At 39.1% G+C, this 23,248-nt stretch overlaps 1 protein-coding gene across 1 annotated transcript in view; it reads left to right on the forward strand.

Annotated features, from left to right (window-relative positions):
* LOC120426583 (insulin-like growth factor-binding protein complex acid labile subunit) overlaps positions 1–23,248 on the forward strand; it is a 222,694-nt gene that overhangs the window by 180,271 nt on the left and 19,175 nt on the right. Inside the window, exons 3-6 of the mRNA XM_039591372.2 lie at positions 770–965; positions 18,440–18,765; positions 21,914–22,057; positions 22,161–22,265. Of these exons, the coding sequence (XP_039447306.1) occupies positions 782–965; positions 18,440–18,765; positions 21,914–22,057; positions 22,161–22,265 (759 nt within the window). The 5' untranslated portion in view covers positions 770–781. The remainder of the gene's footprint in view (positions 1–769; positions 966–18,439; positions 18,766–21,913; positions 22,058–22,160; positions 22,266–23,248) is intronic.

Genomic DNA, 23,248 nt, shown 5'->3' on the forward strand with positions numbered 1-23,248 from the left:
GTGTGCATGCATTGGCAGTTTGAAGGGAAAAGCTCCATCATTTATTTTAGAAATTCTGGTATGTTTTTTTGGTTAAAGACTGGGTTCTAATTCGGTACAATTTGCCAATCCCCACTGCTTAATTTTTTTTGCAAATTGTATAAGCTTCTTCATTTGTTCATGGGATAATGTTTTACTCCATTTTTTTAGCACCCTTGTCAATTACAAGTCTCCTTTCAAGGGATAAAATAAATTTCCAACACGACCAGGCAATCTCCCACTCAACTTACGACCTGCTATTTTTTACGCCACGCTGGGCAAATTAAATTCATCATTAATTATGCAGTGCGAAAGGTTCTGGCAATGCCCTGGTAATTAGCATAATTGACTTCTAATCAGCTTTCTGGCGCCACGGGAGCTTCCTCTTCCCCTCCCCTTCGCTTATAGAGTGATTAATCATCATCGTCGTCGAGGAGTTGTTGTTTTGGGATGCTGTCTCGTCAGTGGGTGGTCGGATCTTGGGTTTTTGGGAAAAGCTCTTAAAATTGGTGTTTTGAGAAGTGTTGTTAGCCGAATGCGGAAATTATGATATTGCCTGAAAGTGATTGGAATAAATTTGCAGATTAATGTTAATTAATGAGAACAAAGCTGTTTTTAATCAAGACAGAGAGGTTTTTGCCTACGAGGAGTATCACTTTGTGGGAGATTATTGTGACTAAGTGATTGAAATTGAATCATCTTACATTTAATTTCAAAATATTTACACTCAACCCCTTCTGTTTTCTTACAGCTCAACCCAACAATGGTCCTAAGGAAGCACCTCTCCGCCGGTCGTAAAATGGCCAGCACGTGGCTGCTGCTGCTACTCACCCTGGCCATCGCAGTCCGGATCGGCTCCGGCCAGAGTTCGCTGCTGAAGCGATGCCCGGCGGCCTGCACCTGTGATCTAGATCAAAGGGGACTCTACCAGACGACCTGCACAAAAGGTGAGCCCAAGACTTACGTACGTAGGATGAGGAAGTTAAGTGTGTCGTTCTGGCCTGGCATCCAGAGAAGAGTTCACTTTGACTCAAGCGTTCAAGGGGGAATGCTGCATTCAACTGGATAGTTGCTTCTTAATAAACCTCCCCCTCCCCATTCAATTTTCTTGGGTTCTTCTGGCAAAGAGGATTTAGCTTGAAGGGAAAGTGCAACAGAAGCTAACGAAGAATTCCAAGCTGTTTCGAGTATATTTTCCTGAGATTTGTGTTTGTACTAGAGAAAAAAAATTTGACATTATTTTTATATTTATAATTCAACATAATAGTAGGTATTTTAAAATATATACAGTAATTCCATTTTAATAGAGCATAAACCGAAACAAAAGTTCTCCGATCGGGCTCAACAATTTTCTGGGGGTTCTTTGGCCGAAATAATTAGACCTATATTATTTATTATTGACCATTAGGGTGGCCTACACCATGCTAGGGTGTTCCAAAAAATAGCAATTTTCGTATTTTTTTTGCAAAAACCAAATTTAAAATAAATTATAACTCCACGCCACTTCAACGGATTTTAGCTGTCTTGGACGCAAATGATAGTTGATAAATTGTTCATCTGTGTGGCTCGCGGGCTGGTTTTGAAATTATTGTGGAATCCAGCCCACATTGGAGTCCTCATATCAAGTTCTCTGGAGAAATGATGTCTAGTTTTCTTTGATAAACAGAACTAAAAAACATGAAAAATAAAAACGGGATATAAACATGAGATACCATCAAACCATAAATGGTTTAGCTTCAATATTACAAGGACTTTGAAAGTATGAAACTAGTGGTTTTTTATTTTTATGTAGAAGTTATAATAGATTTAGAAATAATGAAAATTGGTTTATGGGTAATTCTCCGCCAACTCACACAGCAGTTGCCCCGACCCCTCTTCGATTTGCGTGAAACTTTGTCCTAAGGGGTAACTTTTGTCCCTGATCACGAATCCGAGGTTCGTTTTTTGATATCTCGTGACGGAGGGGCGGTACGACCCCTTCCATTTTTGAACATGCGAAAAAAGAGGTGTTTTTCAATAATTTGCAGCCTGAAACGGTGATGAGATAGAAATTTTGAAACGGTGATGAGATAGAAATTTGGTGTCAAAGGGTCTTTTATGTAAAATTAGACGCCCGATTTGATGGCGTACTCAGAATTCCGAAAAAACGTATTTTTCATAGAAAAAAACACAAAAAAAGTTTTAAAAATTCTCCCATATTCCGTTACTCGACTGTAAAAAATTTTGGAACATGTCATTTTATGGGAAATTTCAAAACTTTTTTTTCGTAAAATCGCGATAACTCGTGATGTTTATAAGCAAATCCCCTATGTCTATATATCAAAATTTTTTGTGATTGTCTGCTCTACAACTTTGTACAACATTGTTACACTCTAAAAAATAACCCTGCAAAGTTAGAAAAAACACGAAATTTTAAAATGAAAAATTTTGTTCTAAATGAAAAAATGACCCTTCTGGGTCAATGTAGATTCGAAAAGAACATTACATTTCCCATAAAATGACATGTTCCAAAAATTTTTACAGTCGAGTAACGGAAAATGGGAGAATTTTTAAAACTTTTTCAGTGTTTTTTTCGATGAAAAATACGTTTTTTCGGAATTCTAAGTACGCCATCAAATCGGGCGTCTAATTTTACATAAAAGTCTCTTTGACACCAAATTTCTATCTCATCACCGTTTCAGGCTGCAAATTATTGAAAAACACCTCTTTTTTCGCATGTTCAAAAATGGAAGGGGTCGTACCGCCCCTCCGTCACGAGATATAAAAAAACGGACCTCGGATTCGTAATCAGGGACAAAAGTTACCCCTTAGGACAAAGTTTCACGCAAATCGAAGAGGGGTCGGGGCAACTTTTCCCGATTTCGTGTGAGTTCGTAGAGAATTACCCTTATACTTTTATTTCTTTTAAAATATAACATTCAAAGTAGGGTTTCAAAAAACTAACTTATAATTATCTAGGAACAACTTTGCTAAAAGTGTTCAACAGTTATAATCTTAAAAAATTTCTGATAAAATCAATAAATCTAAGCTGGACCAAATATTTAGCTCCATATCATAAAGAAAAGTGTTGTTCTAGTTTAAAGTTCGAAACATGTATTTTTCGTTAAATTTTTTAATATTCTGATATTTTATTCATGAAAACATAAATAAGAAAACATATTAATATCAATATTATTAAAAACTATCAAAAGGTGAATATATAAATGTAGTATTATTTGGCATTTAAAAAAACATATGCTTAAAAAATGTTAAAAATAATTGTTCGTACCAATAGAAAAACTTGTACAGTAAAATTAAATCACCAAACATCTTTAAACAACAGTAAAATTAAATTTAGCCAGGGACATTTTGTGGCGCTTGTCATTAAACATGTTAGAAATATTGAGCTTAGATAAGTTTTCGAGCTGATTTTTTAAAGATTAGTTTTATCATCCTTACATAAACAAAAAAAATATAAATCTATTTGATTATACTTTTTGATTATTATTTCTTTTGTTATTATTTTTCTTATATTCTTATTTTTGATTAAATATAATTAAGAGATTATAATTGGTACAAAAAGATCATAAACTAAATCATTTTTTTAATGTTGTTCATTAATACAGTAATGCAGCAAAAATAACTCCCAAACTTCTATTTATATGATAATTGTTCTCTGCAATATGAAAAATCGAAAATTTGCAATTTTGTTTTTAAAATTCATTCAAAACATCTCAGCAAAATTTTCAAAGTTAAATGGAAAGTTCCAACCAAATGTGTGTGTGCAAAACTTAATAATATTTTTTTGTCAGTCAATTTTAAATAATTAATTTAAATATTGTAAATAATTTTTCAAGTGAAACAATTAACAATTAAAATTTTGAACATAATTTAAAAAAAAGGATTGATGTGGAATTTTGAACATATTTTCAATTGATTGTGAAAGCATAACTGGTAACAGTTTTGAGATGTAAAATAATGGATATATTCAATAGTTAAATGAAAAAGTTGTTTGTCAAAATTAAACTTTCAAATTATTCAGTTAAACAACATTGGCGTCATCCATAAAGTATGTCACGCGAAATCTCCCAAAATTAACCCCCCCTCCCCCCTATGTCGCACTTTGTCACACAAGGTTGAACCCCCCCTCAAAAAGTACGTCACATTTTGCCAGACCCCCCCTCCCCCTCTACCATGTTTTCGATGGGATTTTTTATAGTTTTCTATATCTTTAAACTCTCATAATTTTGGTATTTTTAGCAATTTTAATATGAAACAAGTTAAATTATTCTAAGTATTCATTTTTTAGAAGAAACATAAATAATATAAATAATATAAACATATATAATATTATATAAAAAATGTATCTTTTAAAAAATAAGAAGACCTGGTATATTGAAGTATTAAAAAAATCTTGAAAACTGTTTTTCACAGCTTTGTATCTAATAAGATCAAACAATTTATAGCAGTTTTCTTATGAACACCATGCTTTCGAAGAATTTATTTTTATCAAGCAAGAATTTGTAATATATTGAAGTTACAGCTGAAAGAAAATGTGACTATATAATAAATTATAATGTGATACCGTCATCAGGGATGACATTGGGTCTGGGGGGTGAGTTTGGGTCATACAAAAATGCAGAAATTTGTATGACCCAATCGCACCCCCCAGACCCAATGTCACCCTGATGACGGTACTTCTACACCCAAAGGAAAAATATATCTCAAAATCTGCAACAGTGGATTTGCTGCAGAAAATGTCATATTTTATAACATTTTTTGCAGCAAGCCCCTAGATCATTTTTGCCTGCGTGTAAACATTTCAGCGATCTGCAGTTCTCACCAACACATATAACGCTGGCCCGACCCCGAGCAACACTCCAAAGAGAAGCATATGTTGGTGCTCTTTCATTCACTTTTCATCAAGCGTTTTGGCGCGGTGGTAGCGTGTCGGATTAATAACCAAGAAGTTGGTGGTGCAATCCTCGTTCTATTAAGGGTTTTTTTTTGTGAAATACAACCAAAAAGCCGTCGGTAATGTCGATAATTGTCGGTAACGGGCAAAAATGTCATACCCCCATATCGCAAAAAATGCATGAGGACAGTTTTCATGCAGATTCTGATATACTTTCATGCCGCCATGCATCACAATCATGCGACTGCCAGTTGGGTGTAAATAACAGTAAGCAAACAATTTTAGAAAAGAGGATTTAATTTAATTGTGTATATTTCAAATTAATATTATGCAATCATAAAAAAACCTAGCGTGACGTCACAATCTCGCAAACCCCCCCTCCCCCCTTCGTCACATCTTGTCACACATTTGGTAACATTTTAATGAAAAAAAGGGTTTTAAAAAGAATTATACACCTGTTCAGTTGTTTTGCCATCATTAGTTTCTAAAATATCTAAGTATTGACGAAAATTTAATTTTTTGAGAAAAAAATTTTTTTTGCGGTGCTGTACAATGGAATTTAATAAAAATTCAAAACATTTTTAAACAAGCCCAAACATGCTAATTATGATTATCAATGCAGAAAAATGCAGTTTAGATTGTTTTCAGTTGATTAGACTTCTGTTTCCATGGAAATTTTGGAGTTTTTTGGAAAATATTTTTTTTGCCCCCTGATTTTTCAGACCAATTTTGAAGAGGGGGGGGCGACATAAACTTTGAAAAATATTTGCAACGGCCTAAGGCCAATTCCAATAATTTTGAAAAAATGTACAAAAAAAATGATTTTAGGCCGTTGAAAATATTTCCAAAATTTATGCGTGTAAAATGCATTTTAAAACAATTTTTTTTCCTCATTAAAATGATATATCACAGCTTGAAATTTCAACTTTTATAGTTGTTTAAGTTTTTTGTCCTCCCCCTCCCCTTTAAACTTTGACCAGGGATGAGGGACATATACTTCAAAAAATAGTTGCAACGGCCTTATTGTAAATGAGAAATAAAAAATATTCTACTATAAGCTAATTATCACATATGTTGTGAAAAAATGTGACGAATTAAGTATATAGAATTTAGAAAAATTAAAATATTTTACATTATTTAACGGAAAGTAACACAATTTAACTTTTTTTTTATTTTTTTTTTCATTTTTCAAGTGGTTTTTATTCTAGAATTTCTGAGAAATTCTCTATATTTTGCGTTTTCTTGTTTTCAAAAATCGGACGATAAGTTGCTGAGTTTCATCCTTGCAAGGAATTAAAAATTGGTTTAATAAAGTTTTTTCTAAATGTTATCCAGTTAGACATCCAGTTGAAAAAAATATTTTCAAAATTCAAACTTGATCAAATCTCCGCCAACTTACACAAATTGGGAAAAGTTGCCCCGACACCTCTTCGATTTGCATGAGCTCGGATTTACGATCAGGAACAAAATTTACTCCTTAGGACAAAGTTTCACGCAAATCAAAATAGAATCGGAGAAACTTTTCCTTTTTTTTTTTTTTTAATTTATATTTATTTTGATTTTCTCTTCCATATTCATTCAATTAAAATATTATTGAGTGTCCAATCACAATCGATGACTTTTCACCTCAATTTTAAATACTAGCAACTTTCATTTATTCATGAAATATTGTAGCTTTCGCTATTCAGTGATTTCAAATGTAGGAGGTCCTACATGTACAAAAGGGAAAAGGGATACCTTAAAACTAACTTATAAACTATATAAAGAGCGGATCAATGCAGCTGAAGACTGCAATGATTTTTGTCGAAATGCATCAATTATCTTATTGGACATAACATCCAAAGTGTCAACTTCGGCTAATTGATGAAGTTCAGTGGTGCTGAACCAGGGAGGAAGATTCAGAATCATTTTCAGAATTTTGTTCTGAATCCTCTGAAGTTTTTTCTTCCTGGTTAAGCAACAGCTTGTCCAGATCGGCACAGCATAAAGCATGGCAGGTCTGAAAATTTGTTTATAAATTAACAGTTTATTCTTAAGACAAAGTCTAGAATTCCTGTTTATAAGTGGATACAAACATTTAATATATTTGTTACATTTAACCTGGATACTTTCAATGTGATCCTTGTAAGTAAGGTTTTTGTCAAAAGCAAGTCCAAGATATTTCACTTGATCCTCCCACTTTAAATTTACCTCATTCATCTTTATAATGTGATGACTTTTTGGTTTAAGAAAATCAGCCCTTGGTTTGTGAGGGAAAATAATAAGTTGAGTTTTTGCAGCATTTGGAGTAATTTTCCATTCTTTCAAATAAGAATTGAAAATATCCAAGCTTTTTTGTAATCTTCTTGTGATGACACGGAGGCTTCTACCTTTGGCGGAGATGCTTGTATCATCAGCAAAAAGTGATTTCTGACATCCTGGGGGCAAATCAGGCAAGTCAGAAGTAAAAATATTGTATAAAATTGGACCCAAAATGCTTCCTTGAGGGACGCCGGCACGTACAGGTAGTTGATCAGATTTGCTGTTCTGATAACATACCTGCAGAGTACGATCCGTCAAATAATTTTGAATAATTTTCACGATGTAAATCGGAAAATTAAACCTTTTCAATTTCGCAATCAAACCTTTATGCCAAACACTGTCAAATGCTTTTTCTATGTCTAGAAGAGCAGCGCCAGTAGAATAGCCCTCAGATTTGTTGCTTCGAATTAAATTTGAAACTCTCAACAACTGATGAGTAGTTGAATGCCCAAGGCGAAATCCAAACTGCTCATCAGCGAATATTGAATTTTCATTAATGTGCGTCATCATTCTATTAAGAATTATTCTTTCGAATAATTTACTGATAGATGAAAGCAAACTAATGGGCCGATAGCTTGAGGCTTCAGCAGGATTTTTATCCGGTTTTAAAATCGGAACTACTTTGGCATTTTTCCAACTACTGGGAAAATATGCCAAATCAAAACATTTGTTGCAAATTTTGACCAAGCTACTTAAAGTTGCTTCAGGTAATTTTTTAATTAAAATGTAAAAAATGCCATCATTGCTCCGGCAGAAGTCTCAGCGCGTAGTCGTGTTTTTTTTCGTGCTCTATCGAGTTGTGTTTGGCGCGTTTTTCACGGCGATTCCGAGGCGTGTGCGAGCGGACAAGCCCGTTCCGGTGGTCAGAGGAGCCACAATCTGGTCGTCGTGGACACGGCGGCGGTGCAGAGGCGGAGAAGGAACGAGTTCCCGAATCCGAGCAGCAGCAGCAGGAGGAGTGAGCAGCAGCGGCTGCGGCGGCAGCTGAGACGAGAGACGGTCGTTGGTCGGTGGAATCGGCCCCGGAGAGTCGACTGCGGTCGGCGGACCAGTTTTCGGCCAGGCCAGGTCGGAGACATCCCCGTTGTTTACGTGGCTGGCAGCAGGCAGCACAACAACAACAACAAGCGCGCGAAAACGAGCTTCCCGCGCATCCCGCTGCGGGCGGCAGCCAGTGCGGCCAGTTCGGCGGTGAGTGTGAAAGGCGAGTTTTTTGTTTGCTTTTAGTTTTTTTTTTTTCTCATAGTTTTTTTTGTTAGTCATATTTTTTTTTCTCTTCTTCCTTGGGTTTTTTTTTTCTTTTTCGCGTAAATCTTGATTAGCTTTTGTATTAGTTTTTGTTTCGTTTTTCATTCCAACCATGGATCCGGATGAGGACCAGGTGGAAAAAATGTCCGAGTCCGAAGACTGGGACACGGACAACGAGGGTGAAGTTGATCCTCTCCCAGGAGTGCCTTCTAACCAAACCGCGTTGGAACTCTACGGAAAGGACACCAAGGTCGTTGTGAAGGGCACTGGTGGGCGCAAGGCGAAGAAACGCAAGTCTCGACTGTCTCCGAAACCATACCCAAAACCTGATCCCACTTCCCCTCCAACACAAAAACCGGATCCAGCTCTTCCACTGAATCCAAGTCCTCTGGTCCCAACAAATCCAACTCCTATTCCAACGAACCCAACCCCTCCGATCCCGCCAAATACGAATCCAATTCCACCGGCTCCAACCCCTCCGATTCCGCCAAATCCGAATCCTATTCCACCGGCACCAACCCCTCCGATCCCTCCAAATCCAAATACACCAGGTGACAAGGAAAGACCAGTTCAAGCTCGCGCTCGCCAGTACGTGGGGGGCTCGCAGACGGAGTGGGTGGTCTTCTTCCGGCCCAAACAAAAACCCCTTAACTTCGTTCGGATCACAAAAGATCTGCATAACCATTATCCTGGGCTGGTACAATGTACTAAGCTGAACAAGAGCAAGCTCAGCGTGATCGTGAACTCCGCGGAGGAAGCTAACCAGATCGTGAAAGACATTCGGTTCTGTGTCGAGTACCGTGTTTGGATTCCGGCCCACAAAGTCGAAATCGACGGCGTGGTGACCGATGACAGTCTGTCGCTTGTCGACCTCTCAAGGGCGGTGGGACGCTTCAAGAACCCTAAACTTCCAGCTGTGGAGGTACTCGAGTGCCGGCAACTGGGCAACGTCACCACCGAGGGTGGCCAGAAGAAGTTCATTCCTTCTGCCTCGTTTCGGGTGACTTTTGCAGGGTCAGCTCTGCCGGACTACATTGAGCTGTACAAGCTTCGGCTTCCAGTTCGATTGTACGTTCCGCGTGTGATGAGCTGCGAAAACTGCCAGCAGTTGGGACACACCAAGACCTACTGCAGCAACAAGAGCAAGTGCTCAAAGTGCGCAGGCCCCCACAAGGACGTGGAATGCCAAAAGCAGGCTGAAAAATGCCTGCTTTGTGGCGGGGAACCGCACAAAACTCGGCAGTGCCCAAAGTACAAGGAGCGCGAGGACAAGATGAAGCGATCCTTGAAGGAACGCTCCAAGAAGTCCTTCGCGGAAATCCTTAGTCAGGCGAACCAATCCAATCGTTTCGCCCCCTTGGCAGATGATTCGGGGGACGAGGAAAACGAGGAGGAAGTCCTCTTCCGGAGAGACGAGGAAAGTGACTCTTCCGGACCAAATCCGAAGCGCAACAAGGTTTCCAAGTCCACAAAAGCCGCTGGCGGCAAGGGTAAGGAAAGTGACTCGTTGAACTTCGAGGAGGATTTTCCTTTCGGTCCGTCGGGTAAGCCCGCTCCGAAGCCCGCTCCGAAGCCGACACCGAAGCCGGCACCGATTCCTCTCAAGCCGCTGAAGCCCGTTCCCAAGCTGCCAAAGATCCCCCTAAAACCGGTTCCTCAACCGAATCCGATCACCGATGCCTTCAAAGGAGTCCTTCCTTTTTCCACAATCGTGGAATGGCTGTGCTCTTTCGTGAGTGAACCGACGCGTTTAATCATAAAGCGGTTTGAGCCTCTCGCTAGACACATCGGGAAACAGCTTGCTACCACGATGCCCCTCTTGTCGTTCATTTCCTTTGATGGGTAATACACCAAAAACGAAAAATGGCATCTCCTTCCTACAATGGAATTGTAGAAGTTTAACCCCCAAGTTAAACGATTTTCAACAATTCGCATTCGAACGGGACTGTGATGTGTTTGCGCTGAGCGAAACGTTTCTTATCGGAGATGAGACGCCAGCTTTCCGGGGGTACAACATCATCACAGAGAGCAGGGCAGGACCAAATAGAGGTGGAGGCGTACTGATTGGGGTCAGGAAATGCCACACTTTTAGAAAGGTCACGCTCCCGAAGCTAGGAGGAATCGAAGCAGTCGCAGTACAGGCCAGGATCAGAGGACTGGACATTTGCATTGTGTCCGTCTATGTTCCCCCACAGGTGTCGTTAACTCGACAAAAGTTGTGGGGTATGCTTGAGCTGTTGCAGGCACCGCGACTGGTTCTGGGTGACTTTAATCTTCACAGCACCGAGTGGGGAAGTCACAAGACAGACCCTCAAGCATATCTGATTCATGAACTGTGCGACGACTTCCAGATGACCCTCCTAAACAGGGACAAGCAAGTTACGCGGATTGCAACACCACCAACGCCAACTACGTCCGGTACGAAGGCGAGTGCCATCGACTTGTCGCTCTGTTCCAACAGTTTGGCAGTTCTCTGTGACTGGAACGTGCTTCAAGATCCTCGTGGCAGTGATCATTTGCCGATCGCTATTCTGGTTAGCCATGGCCCACAGCAATCGACAACGGTGGAGATGCCTTACGATCTGACGCGAAATATCGACTGGAAACAGTACGCGGAGGCAGTCTCCATTGGAGTTGAGTTGCGAGCTGGGTTGGCACCGCTTGAAGAATATGCGTTTCTGGCTAATACGATCTATGACAGTGCGTTACAAGCTCAGACGAAACCCGTCCCGGGACCATACATCCGAACGCGCCCTCCACTTCCCTGGTGGGACAAGGAGTGTACGGATCTCTCGGCGGCCAGGTCTGTAGCTTATGTGGACTTCTGCAAGTGTGGATCCCCAGCGAACTTCCAAAGGTATAGAGCTCTCGATCGAAGGTACAGTAATACTCTGAAGCGGAAGAAGCGAATGTACTGGCGGGAGTTCGTTGAAGGACTACCAGCAGATACGTCCATGAGCACTCTGTGGCGCGTTGCGAGGGCCATGCGTAGAGGTTCCGTTCCGAACGAGAGTGTGGAAAAATCGGACAAGTGGATATTGGATTTCGCCAAGAAGGTGTGCCCGGACTCGGTGCCGACACAACCATCATTCGACGTTGTTGATGGGAGCGATGCTAATCCTCCCTTCTCGATGGTACACTCAAAAAAATGAGTTCGCGTAAACGTGAACAGCCTTCATGCCAACGGGAACCAGGAAGAAAACTGTTCACTTTCATGGTGCAATGCACTATAAAAGTTGAACAGTTTTCTTCCTGGTTCCCGTTGGCATGAAGGCTGTTCACGTTTACGCGAACTCATTTTTTTGAGTGTAGAGCTCTCCATAGCACTATTGACGGGAAACAACACTGCTCCTGGTCCGGACAAGATCAAGTTCAGCTTGCTGAAGAATCTTCCGGACGTCGCCAAGCAGCGTCTGTTGAATCTGTTCAACACGTTCGTGGAGCAGAACGTAATTCCACACGAATGGCGACAGGTCCGGGTGGTTGCCATTCAAAAGCCCGGTAAGCCGGCGTCCGACCACAACTCGTATCGTCCAATCAGCTTGCTGTCGTGTCTACGCAAGTTGCTGGAGAAGATGATCCTCGACCGCCTCGAACCATGGATGGAACGAGAGCACTTGCTGTCTGACACGCAGTATGGCTTCCGGAGAGGCAAGGGAACAAGCGACTGTCTAGCCTTGCTGGCCACAGGGATCGACATAGCCCGTGGTAAGAAACAGCAAATGGCTTCTGTCTTTCTAGACATCAAGGGTGCATTCGATTCAGTCTCCATCGATGTGTTGGGAGTAAAGCTGCGGCGGAGCGGTCTCAATCCGACGATGTGCAACTTCCTCATCAACCTGTTGTCAGAAAAACACATGCACTTTGTGCAAGGTGATCTGGCAATCACCCGGATAAGTTACATGGGTTTGGCACAAGGCTCACGCCTTAGCCCATCCATGTATAACTTCTACGTCAGCGACATCGATGATTGCTTGACCGGAGACTGCACCCTTATACAGTACGCAGATGACGCAGTGGTTTCAATCGCTGCCAAGAAGGAAGTCGATCTGCTAGAACCCTTGCAAGATACCCTGAACAACTTGGCCCATTGGGCAGTTGAAAAGGGTATTGAATTCTCTCCGGCGAAGACGGAACTGGTCGTTTTTACGGGGAAGCATGAACCGCCGCAGCTCAATCTTTCTCTCTCGGGAAAGACTATCGAGCAGTCGGACCACTTCATGTACATGGGTACCATCTTCGATCAAAAGGGAACATGGGGGAAGCACATTAACTACCTGAAGCAAAAGTGCCTGCAAAGGACTAATTTTCTGCGCAGCGTCTCTGGCAACCGGTGGGGTGCTCATCCTTCTGACCTGCTTCGACTGTACAAGACAACGATACTCTCGGTGCTGGAATATGGCAGTTTCTGCTTCCAGTCAGCTGCGAAATCACGCTTGTTGGTTCTCCAGCGGATACAGTACCGAAGTCTTCGCATTGTCTTGGGATGCATGCACTCAACTCACAACATGACCCTCGAGGTCTTGGCGGGAGTATTGCCTCTGCGAACTCGTTACTACGAACTGTCTTACCGGTTCCTGATCCGGTGTGATTACAGGAATAAACTGGTAATTGACAACTTTGAAACGTTGCTGAACCTTCACGTTGAGTCTCGGCGCATGCTTCTATACTATGACTTTATGTCATCGTGGGAGTGGAGCCCGAGCACAACGGTACAGCGCACGCCTCCGTTAACCAACAGCACCCTGATTGGCTTCGACACGTCCATGAAAGCCGATACTCGCGGTATCCCAAACCATCTTCTGCGGGGAGTTGTACCGTCGATCTTCGCATCAAAGTACAACCATGTTCCTCCAAACAACAGATTCTTCACCGATGGCTCCAAGCTCGACGGCTGTACGGGCTTCGGTGTTTATCATGAATCTTATCAGCTGTTCTTTAAGCTGAAGGACCCGAGTTCGGTTTACGTCGCAGAGTTAGCCGCGGTTTACTGCGCACTGCGAATCATCGAGACCATGCCACCTGACCACTACTTCATCTTCACCGATAGCTTTAGCTCTGTTGAGGCTATCCGGTCTCTGAAGCCGACCAGGGAGTCTGCGTTTTTCCTCACGGAAATACGCAAGACTTTAAACAACCTGGCGGCTCAGTCCTTCAGCATCACGGTGGTGTGGGTCCGCGCTCATTGCTCGATTCCGGGTAATGAGAAAGCGGACTTGCTCGCCAAGAAGGGTGCTGAGAGTGGAGACATTTTTGAAAGGCCAATTAGCCTACAAGAATGCTACGATTTGCCGAGGCAGCGTGCGCTCCTGGATTGGCAAAAACAATGGGACGACGACACCAAGGGACGTTGGATGTATTCCATACGACCTAAGGTGCAAAGAAAAGCCTGGTTCAAGGGAATGGACTTGACGCGTGGATTCATCAGAACGATGTCCCGCCTTATGTCGAACCATTACTCGTCCAAGGCTCATCTTTACCGTATCAACATGAGTGATACAAACTTATGCGACTGTGGGCAGGGTTATCAGGACATCGACCATCTCGTATGGGCGTGTCCAGATCACCAGGCTCACAGAATTAAGTTGAAAGATACCCTCAGGGCCCGAGGAAGACCACCAGAAATCCCGATGCGAGACGCGTTATCTCAACTAGACCTTGATGTTCTCTATCCGATCTATCAGTTCCTCGTAGATTCCAAAATATCCATTTAGTTTTCTTCCAGTTAGTTTTCCTTCAGTTAGTTTTCCTTCAGTTAGTATAACTCGCCTTCACACAAAGCCGTCGTTTCTGGATTGCACCGGAAGCAAAGCAAGAACGCCCCAGCAGCTGGACACCGAGTTGCGGCTGAGGACACAAGCAAAGGCCAGCAGAGCCAACCAAGACCCCTACACAATCCCCCTTCCCATCCCACGCCTTGTCTTTAACATCAATCCCTTCCCTACTAACCCCGAGTAGGCCGCGGGTAATCGGCTCCCCTCCCACTAACATTTACACACAAGATCCTCTGTAATTATTAAGTCAAATGTAATTACAAAAGCCGACTCGGTCCTAACCAGGTCCCAGTACCGAAAAGGACCTAATAAAAATAATTTTATGAAAAAAAAAAAAAAAAAAAAAAATGCCATCCTCACCAGGGGCTTTCATATTTTTAAATTTTTTGATAATAGATTTTATTTCATTCAGATCCGTATTAAAAACATCATCTGATGAAAACTGTTGTTCAACAATATTCTGAAATTCTATTGAAATTTGATTTTCAATAGGACTCAGAACATTTAAGTTGAAATTATGAGCACTCTAAAACTGCTGAGCAAGTTTTTGAGCTTTCTCCCCATTAGTTAATAGAATATTATCACCATCTTTTAAAGAAGGGATTGGTTTTTGAGGTTTCTTAAGAACCTTTGAAAGTTTCCAAAAAGGTTTGGAATAAGGTTTAATTTGTTCGACATCTCTTGCGAACTTTTCATTTCGCAGGAGAGTGAACCTGTGGTCAATAACCTTTTGCAAATCTTTTTGAATTCGCTTCAGTGCAGGATCACGAGAACGTTGATACTGTCTTCGACGAACATTTTTCAGACGAATCAGAAGCTGAAGATCGTCATCAATAATGGGAGAATCAAATTTGACTTGGACTTTAGGAATAGCAATATTCCTAGCATCCAAAATTGCATTAGTTAAAGATTCCAAGGCTGAATCAATATCAGCTTTGGTTTCTAAAACAAAATCATGATTTAAATTATTCTCAATATAATGCTGATACCTGTCCCAATTAGCTTTGTGGTAATTAAACACAGAACTATTGGGTCTGGTAACTGCTTCATGAGAATGTGAAAAAGTTACTGGAAGATGATCAGAATCAAAATCAGCATGAGTCACTAAAGGACCACAATACTGACTTTGATTTGTCAAAACCAAATCAATTGTTGATGGATTTCTAACAGAAGAAAAGCAAGTTGGCCCATTCGGATATAAAACCGAATAAAGACCAGAAGTGCAATCTCTGAATAGAATTTTACCATTGGAATTTACTTTTGAATTATTCCAAGATTGGTGTTTGGCATTAAAATCACCGATGATCAAAAATCGAGATCTATGCCGAGTAAGTTTATTCAAATCCCCTTTGAAATAATTTTTATTTTCCCCAGTGCATTGGAAAGGCAAATATGCAGCTGCAATCATAATTTTTCCAAAAGGAGTTTCAAGTTCAATGCCCAAACTTTCAATAACTTTTAACTTCAAGTCACGTAACGTGCTATAAGTCATATTACGGTGGATAACTATTGCAACTCCACCGCCATTTCGATTCATTCTGTTATTGGTTATAACTTTATAATCTGGATCACTTTTCAAATAAGTGCCAGTTTTTAAAAATGTTTCGGTTATAACAGCAACATGCACGTTATGAACTCGTAAAAAGTTGAAAAATTCATTTTCTTTCGCTTTTAAAGAGCGAGCATTAAAATTCATAACATTGATGGAATTACTTAGATCCATGATTAAACTTCAGGGTAAGAACAACATCATTCGCAAATTTTAATCCAATCTGGATAGCTTCCATCATGGATGTAGCATTACTCATTGTTTGAATCAAACCAAACAGTGAGTTTTGCAAAAAAGTCATTTTTTCAAACGTAACATCGCCGAGATCAGAAGATCCCAAAGCGTTGCCAGCAGAAAAAATTTCAAATGAAATTTGAGGTACCTGCCCAATTTGAAAATTGGTAGAGGATTTAAAATTCGTGGATGAACCCGAACCCGAAACGACGTTGGCATAAGAAATGCCATTGCTGTTACCTAACTTTTCCACGGTAGGGGTATTTCTAGCATTGTTCGAGTGAGACAGCACGAACGTTTGATTTAAAGATGCAGGTACAACCTGACTTTGAGAAAATTTCGGTTTGGATTTCGGCTGATGCTTAGCACGAGAATCCAAAACCTTTTTTCTGATGGGGCAATCCCAGAAATTTGATTTGTGATTTCCACCACAATTTGCACATTTAAATTGGGTGACTTCTTTCACGGGACAATTGTCCTTGTCGTGAGAAGAATCCCCGCAAACCATGCATTTTGGAACCATGGCGCAATGATCAGTACCGTGACCGAATGCCTGGCAACGCCGGCACTGGGTCAGATTCTGGCCATTACCGCCATGTTTCTTAAAATGCTCCCACTTTACCCGTACATGGAACAAAAACTGTACTTTGTCCAAAAGTTTCAAATTGTTGATTTCATTTCTGTTGAAATGAAACAGATAAAATTGTGAAGTCAAACCAAAGCGAGAAATATTCCCGTTTGATTTTTTCTTCATTGGTATTACTTGGGATGGGGCAAAGCCAAGCAACACCTTAAGTTCGTTTTTGATCTCATCCACCGACAAGTCGTTGGAGAGACCTTTTAGGACCGCCTTGAATGGACGAGCATTCTTGGTCTCATACGTGTAGAAATTGTGTTTGTGGTTTTTCAAATAACCAACAAAAGTTTGGTGATCTTGTAAAGATTCCGTCAACAAGCGACATTCTCCTCTTCGACCAAGCTGGAAAGAAACCTTCAAATTGCAAGTTTCCTTGCAATTCTTCAGTTGCGTTCGAAAGCTGGCCAAATCGGAGACGGAAGTCACTACAATTGGCGGAGCCTTTACTCGTTTCTCGACGGCAGAAGGCTCAGTACGAGGAGAAGGATCCTTGTCAACAGTTTCGGATAAAACACCGAAACTATTTGCCAATGGAATTGGAGGATTGGCCTCACTTTCAGAATCAGAATCAGACCTCGGATGAGGCTGTTTTCTTTTTCTGTTTCCGTTAGCCGGTTTAGCGTTCAAACGCTTCACCGACGTAACGACCAAATCTTCGGAAGATTTGCGTTTACCTTTGTTTTGACGCATTTTGCAAGCAAAGTTCTCTTAAAAAGATGGCTTCGTTTGTAAAATACAACAAAATTTCAGGTGGGGTTAGTCTTGAAAAGACTGTTTAGAATTTGGGAAAATAACTCAGGTAGTCTTTAAAAAGACTGTGAATTTTGTTTGAAATAACTCTGAGCTTAGGTAGTAAAAAATACCGCAGCTCTAGTGTCCGTTCACCTCGAAGGTTCGCAAGACACTGAAGAAGAAACTTTTCCTAATTTGTGTGAGTTGGTGGAGAACTACCCAGCTAGCTTAGTTTTTGAGAGGTTGAAAAATCATGGTTTAGGTTTTAAATGATTTTGATAAACAAATATTTTTTCCAAATCAAGTGTCAAGTGTCAATTAGAAAATGCCTTCAAATGATACATTTTTCTAATATTGACGTACCTTTTTTGTATGGACAGCTGCCAAAATTGTAACTGGAGTTTATTTTTACAGGTTCAACAATCTTTTTTTTTGCTATTTGGGTATTTTTGAATACCCCTGACACAAGGCGGTTAAAAAACATCCAAAAAGCAAAAAAAAATGTTTGTATCCATTTCCGGAATTTAAGGAGATTTGCTTAAAGACTCAAAAATATAATTAAAAATTGCATTTCAGCATGGAATCTCACCAAAGAGGGGTCGTTTCTCCATCAAATCATGTGAAACGCACACAGCTCTCAGGTTGTCCTTTTACTCGTCCAAACAGAAGGTCGTCGGTCGTACGGTAGCTTCCTGAGCCCCAAAGATGCCTTTTCCGAAAGCATGCCTGTACGGTTGCTCTTTCCGAGTTAAGCTTAGCTCAGAGGAGCCCTCAAAAGGTGATGCACAAAGTTATAAGCCGCTTGTTTTGCTGACTTTTTGTTCGGAAATGAAAATGGCTTTCACCCTTGCCTTTTGTCCTGTCCTGCCGGTAGGCTTTTCCGAGAATGTCGCATTGTTGCATTGTTTTCCGGTGAAGTTGAAGGTGTCGGAGATGAGTTGAATCGATTGTTATGAGGTTTTTATTTTTTGAAAAGGGATCAACAGCGCCATCAGAGCGTTTTATTCATTTAAGTGTAATTTAATCGATTTGAAATGTAATTTTTTTTCCAGTGGAATGGCGAGCCATCCCGGTGCACGACTTCGAGAAGGAGGTCGAGGTGATCGTCATCAAGGGGTCGAAAAATTCGCTCAACATTGGGCCCATCTTCCAGACGTTTTCCAAGCTGGAAATGCTTCGCATCACGAACGCCAACGTGCCGGCCATCGGCATGAACTCGTTCTGGGGACTGGTCCGGCTGCGCACGCTGGACCTCTCGCGGAACAACATCACCCAGATCATCGTGGACAACTTCCGCGGCCAGGACAACCTGCTCGAGCTGGATCTGTCGAAGAACCGGATGGAGCGAATTGCCAGTGGGACTTTTGGCCATCTTAAGGTAAGGAGAATACTTTCTTTTATGAATTTCAAATTAAGCCTAACTCAAATATTGGCCAGAGAAGGAAAACGCTCGGGTAAATAACAGTTAAATATTCATGGCAATTTCTTTTGAACTTCAAAATTATGATTATTATTTGCCCAATTGCTTCCATTTTGTGAGGAGAGGAGTAAGGCAAGCGAGCGAGGTGGCTGCTGTTGCGTGTTGAACTTTTGCATGTTTGGTGTAATTTAATTTCGCAATTCACGGGAGCTACGGACAGAACGCCGATGGTGGCTCAGGGCTGGCAGCTGACGCTGCCAATCAGAAGACAGTGAAGCTAAAACTTTTTACTTTAAGGAAGTTTATTACAGTTATGGATTTTGTATAACCACGCGTGAAATTTTTCTAATATTTGTTTTGAATCTATAACTATAACATTCTTAAAGTACAGTATAAGTATTTCTTTATAAAGCGATCAAATCATTACCCTATACTTTGCTCAAAAATCAATTTGAATTATTCCTCGTCATACACAGATTTGTATCTTTTTGAAGTTATTTATGCTGCAAAATTACTTCTTTTTTAAAACTAATAAAATAGATTTAGATTGAAATTATGACAACTTTGTAACATATCTGTAATATTTCTTTGAGTTTTTTGCCCTTCTTCAAAAAAATCATCTTTGTTTCTTTATTATTTCTATTCGGTCAAAAATTTTGATTCTTGTTTCAGTTATATTATTGGGAGTTTTACCATTACTTCAAGCATTAGCTGGTTCCTTAAAAATCTGTTATGAGCAAGTTTGTTAACGATAAAATTATTGTGGGTCGATAACGATGACACACAAATTTTCACAAAGTACTATATTTTTTCGAAAATACTCAAATTAAATTTTTTTTTTTGCTTTGCTTTTGCAATATGAGTATCGCAAAATTTTGCATGCTTTTTCACTAAACTAGATTTTTTTTTTTGAAAAACACCTTAATTTTTACAAAATACCTTTTTTTCGAATTACACAAATTTTCAAAATATGCAATATGGGTATTAAACGAAGCGAGATTTTGCATGCTTAAGGCATAAATCTAAATTTTGTATGATTCATACCAAATTTTGCGTCTTTTGTTACCCAAATTTGTGTTTTTTTTTAAAATACGGTATTTTATTAAATTTTATTATTTAAAAAACTCTAATCAAGTGAAAAAGCAAACGAAATTTTGCTTCGTATGATACCCTTATTGCAAATTATGAAAATTTGAGTACTTTCGAAGAAATACGGTATTTTGAGAACAATTTTGAGTAAATATTTTATTTTGAAACTTACCAGATTTTCAAAAATTTCTTTTTAGTGAAAGCATTAAAAATTTAACATGATATGGTTGAATTAAGTCAATTTTAGAAAAAAAAAATAGAAATGAGTTATCGTTCATTAACTTCGATAAGATTATCGCCGATAGAATTATCGAAATAACGATAACGATAACGATAGATTATCGTTATCGTTCTGACGATAACAATAGAACTATCGTTATCGTTATCGAGCCTCTATAATTTTATCGTTAACAACCTTGATTTTCATTATTTTAAAGAATTAATATTTTTTGATAATATGGTAACTTTAAAATTTCGAATGCTACAAAAAACCACAAAAAAATGTTTTTTGAAGTTCTTAAATTTACATGATTTGCAATATATGTATCAAACGATGCGAAATTTGGTATATTTTTTCTCTGATCGAGATTTATTGGAATTATATGCTGCTGAAAAAAATACCGAATATTTTTCAAAAATACTCAAAAATTAGCAACAATTTCAAACCAAGTGAAATTCATATTTTTTCACTTTTATTTACTTTATAAGTTTTTATTTGTTAAATACTCTAAAACAGTGCAAATGCAGCTAAAATTACAAACCGTTTGATACTCATATTGCTAATCAAGAAAATTTGTATACTTTCAAAAAAATACGGTATTTTGAGAAAATTTTAGTACTTCAAAAAATGCTAAAACAGTAAAAAATCAGGTAAAATTTCAAACCATTTGATACCCATATTGCCAATTATAAACATCTGAGTTCTTTAAACAAAAAACGATATTTTGTGAAAATTTTAGTATTTCCCATTTCGCAAATAATGAAAATTTCAGTACTTTTAAAAAATACGGTATTTTGTGAAAATTTGATTTTTTGTAAAATTTCGTTGTACAGTACTGAAAACATATTTTTGTTTGGCGTAAAAAAATCGTCATGACTTAGATATTTTGAAAACCAATGATTTCAAAACAACTCGGCAGGTGTAAAATGCATTCTAAACTAATTTTTCATTCAAATGTTAATACCATGGCTTTTAATTTATGCAGTAAAATTAAGTAATTTTGAACAGTTAAAAAGCATACCAAATTTCGCATTGTTTGATACCCATTTTGCTTATCATAAAAATTTTAGTATTTTCGAAATAATAGGTACCTATTTTGTGATTTTTTGGGTATATTTATGCTTATAAACTAACCACATTATCAAAAAGTATATTATAAGTAAATGCATTGGAAATTAAAAAAATTATTAAATAAAATAAAAAACATATTATTAAACCACTTGTTTTATTGAAATGTTCAAACCATGGCTTACAGTTTTATTCTCTTACCAAGTTTTACAAAATTTCAAATTACTTAAGGCAAGTTCTAAAAAATCGTTCTGGCAACACTGCCTACCTTCTCCTCACTCTAAAACCTCCTTCCCTATGGCCCTGTCTCAGGTTCAATTTTTATTACAATTATGTTCAATGTGCACGGTCGTCCTGTCAGGGCGACCCTTCTTGCCGGGCTTGCCGTGAGTGCTTAAATTTTACGAGGTCGACTGGTTCGAGAGGACCCTTCTTCTTCTCTGGCCGCTCGCAAATAATAACGCACGCGAATCATTACCAAACCCGGGCCCCCGACTGACCCTGGCCCTGGCAGTGAAAGTAAACTAAACGAGAAAAAAAAAGAGCGAGCGAAAATTGGCAGCCTTCATTTTTCAAGAGGAATAAATATTCATTAAAATTTTATGCTGCCCCACGCCAATTTTCGTTTTTATTAAGTACATTTTTCGACAGGTTGAAAATTGCGAGCCAACTAAAGTGCTCTTCTGTGTTGCAATTTATCCAATTTTTTTTTTGCAACTTTAATTCCAGAGTCTCAAATCGCTGAACCTGGCGGACAACTCCATCGATGAGCTGAACGCGAGACTGTTTCTGCACCTGGCCAAGCTCAAGTATCTGGACCTGAGTCGGAACCCCATCGATGATCTGCCACCGGAGGTGTTCAAGGACGTTCAGGTGGGTGGGGCTGCCGAACTTTTGGGGGGTGACGAGGACAAAACGTTGAATTGATTGGGTTTTTTTTTCTCTTTTTTTATTTCATTTGTTTTGCATAATTCAGGAGTTGAAAGTGCTAAAAGTCCGAGGGTGTCATCTGTTGAACGTGAATCCGCAGGTGTACAATATGCTGACACATCTGAACGAGCTGGATCTGGGCCAGAATCAGGTAAGAGATATGGGAGAGATGGTTGATTGGTGGCAATCAGAAAAAAGGTGTTTTTGACCTGGGTTTCATTGACACCTGTTCTCTGCTTCCTTCTTTTCCTAATATAATTTAGTTGAGTCATTGGTACACTTTCCTCTTGCAAAAAGGTTTTATCTACGTCATCTTAATGATCAAGGCAAATCCAAGTAATTTGAAAAAATACGAAAATATCACTTGATTATAAGTTTAAGATTAAGAATAAACCCTTTGATAGAACTAATGTTCACTAGGAGAATTATGGAATGCATTATGAATTGAAATGAAATAAAGGTTATTATTAAATAATCAAACATTTTCTGGCCTATAACACTGACCAAAAAAAAAATGATAAAAATGACTGCGCAGGATCTAATTCTCCATAAAAACTTTGGAGAAAACCATCAGGTCCTGTTCAAAATAAATCAAAGTGACCTTGTTTCTGGGGACCTCAAACTTCATGCTTAACCTCGAGTTGAGCCTGCGCAGAAATGATGTTGGTCGGTGTAATCAACCATTTTAGGTGCTTACAAATAAATATTTCCGATCTGGCGCTGAAGCGTCAAAACCTTTATTCTACTAGTTTTTTTTCTCGTTTCCAAATCCAAAATAAATTGTCTGAATTGTTGCAATCATTTAATTTTCTATATTTTTTTAAATTACTCAATTACACTTTTGCAAGGAGTGACATTAAAGTAATTTTCTGTATTTTTTTTGTAATAAAAATATGGAGCTTAATTTAAAGTGCCTTAATCATGTTTTATTATTTATTCAGCTGGTATTAATATTTTGACATTCAATATTATTTTTTGGAAATCAAACATGAGCATTAGGGTGCCCAGAAAAAATGACCCCCTGCTCCACAAGCGGAAAACGGTTTATTGGGTTATTTTAAGCATCTGTGTAAATTTTTAGCAAAATTGGTTAAGATTAACCCATTGATACCCGAGACTAAAGCTGGTGAAAAA

Source organism: Culex pipiens, chromosome 2 (assembly GCF_016801865.2).
Source record: "Culex pipiens pallens isolate TS chromosome 2, TS_CPP_V2, whole genome shotgun sequence".
Lineage (NCBI taxonomy): Eukaryota > Metazoa > Arthropoda > Insecta > Diptera > Culicidae > Culex > Culex pipiens.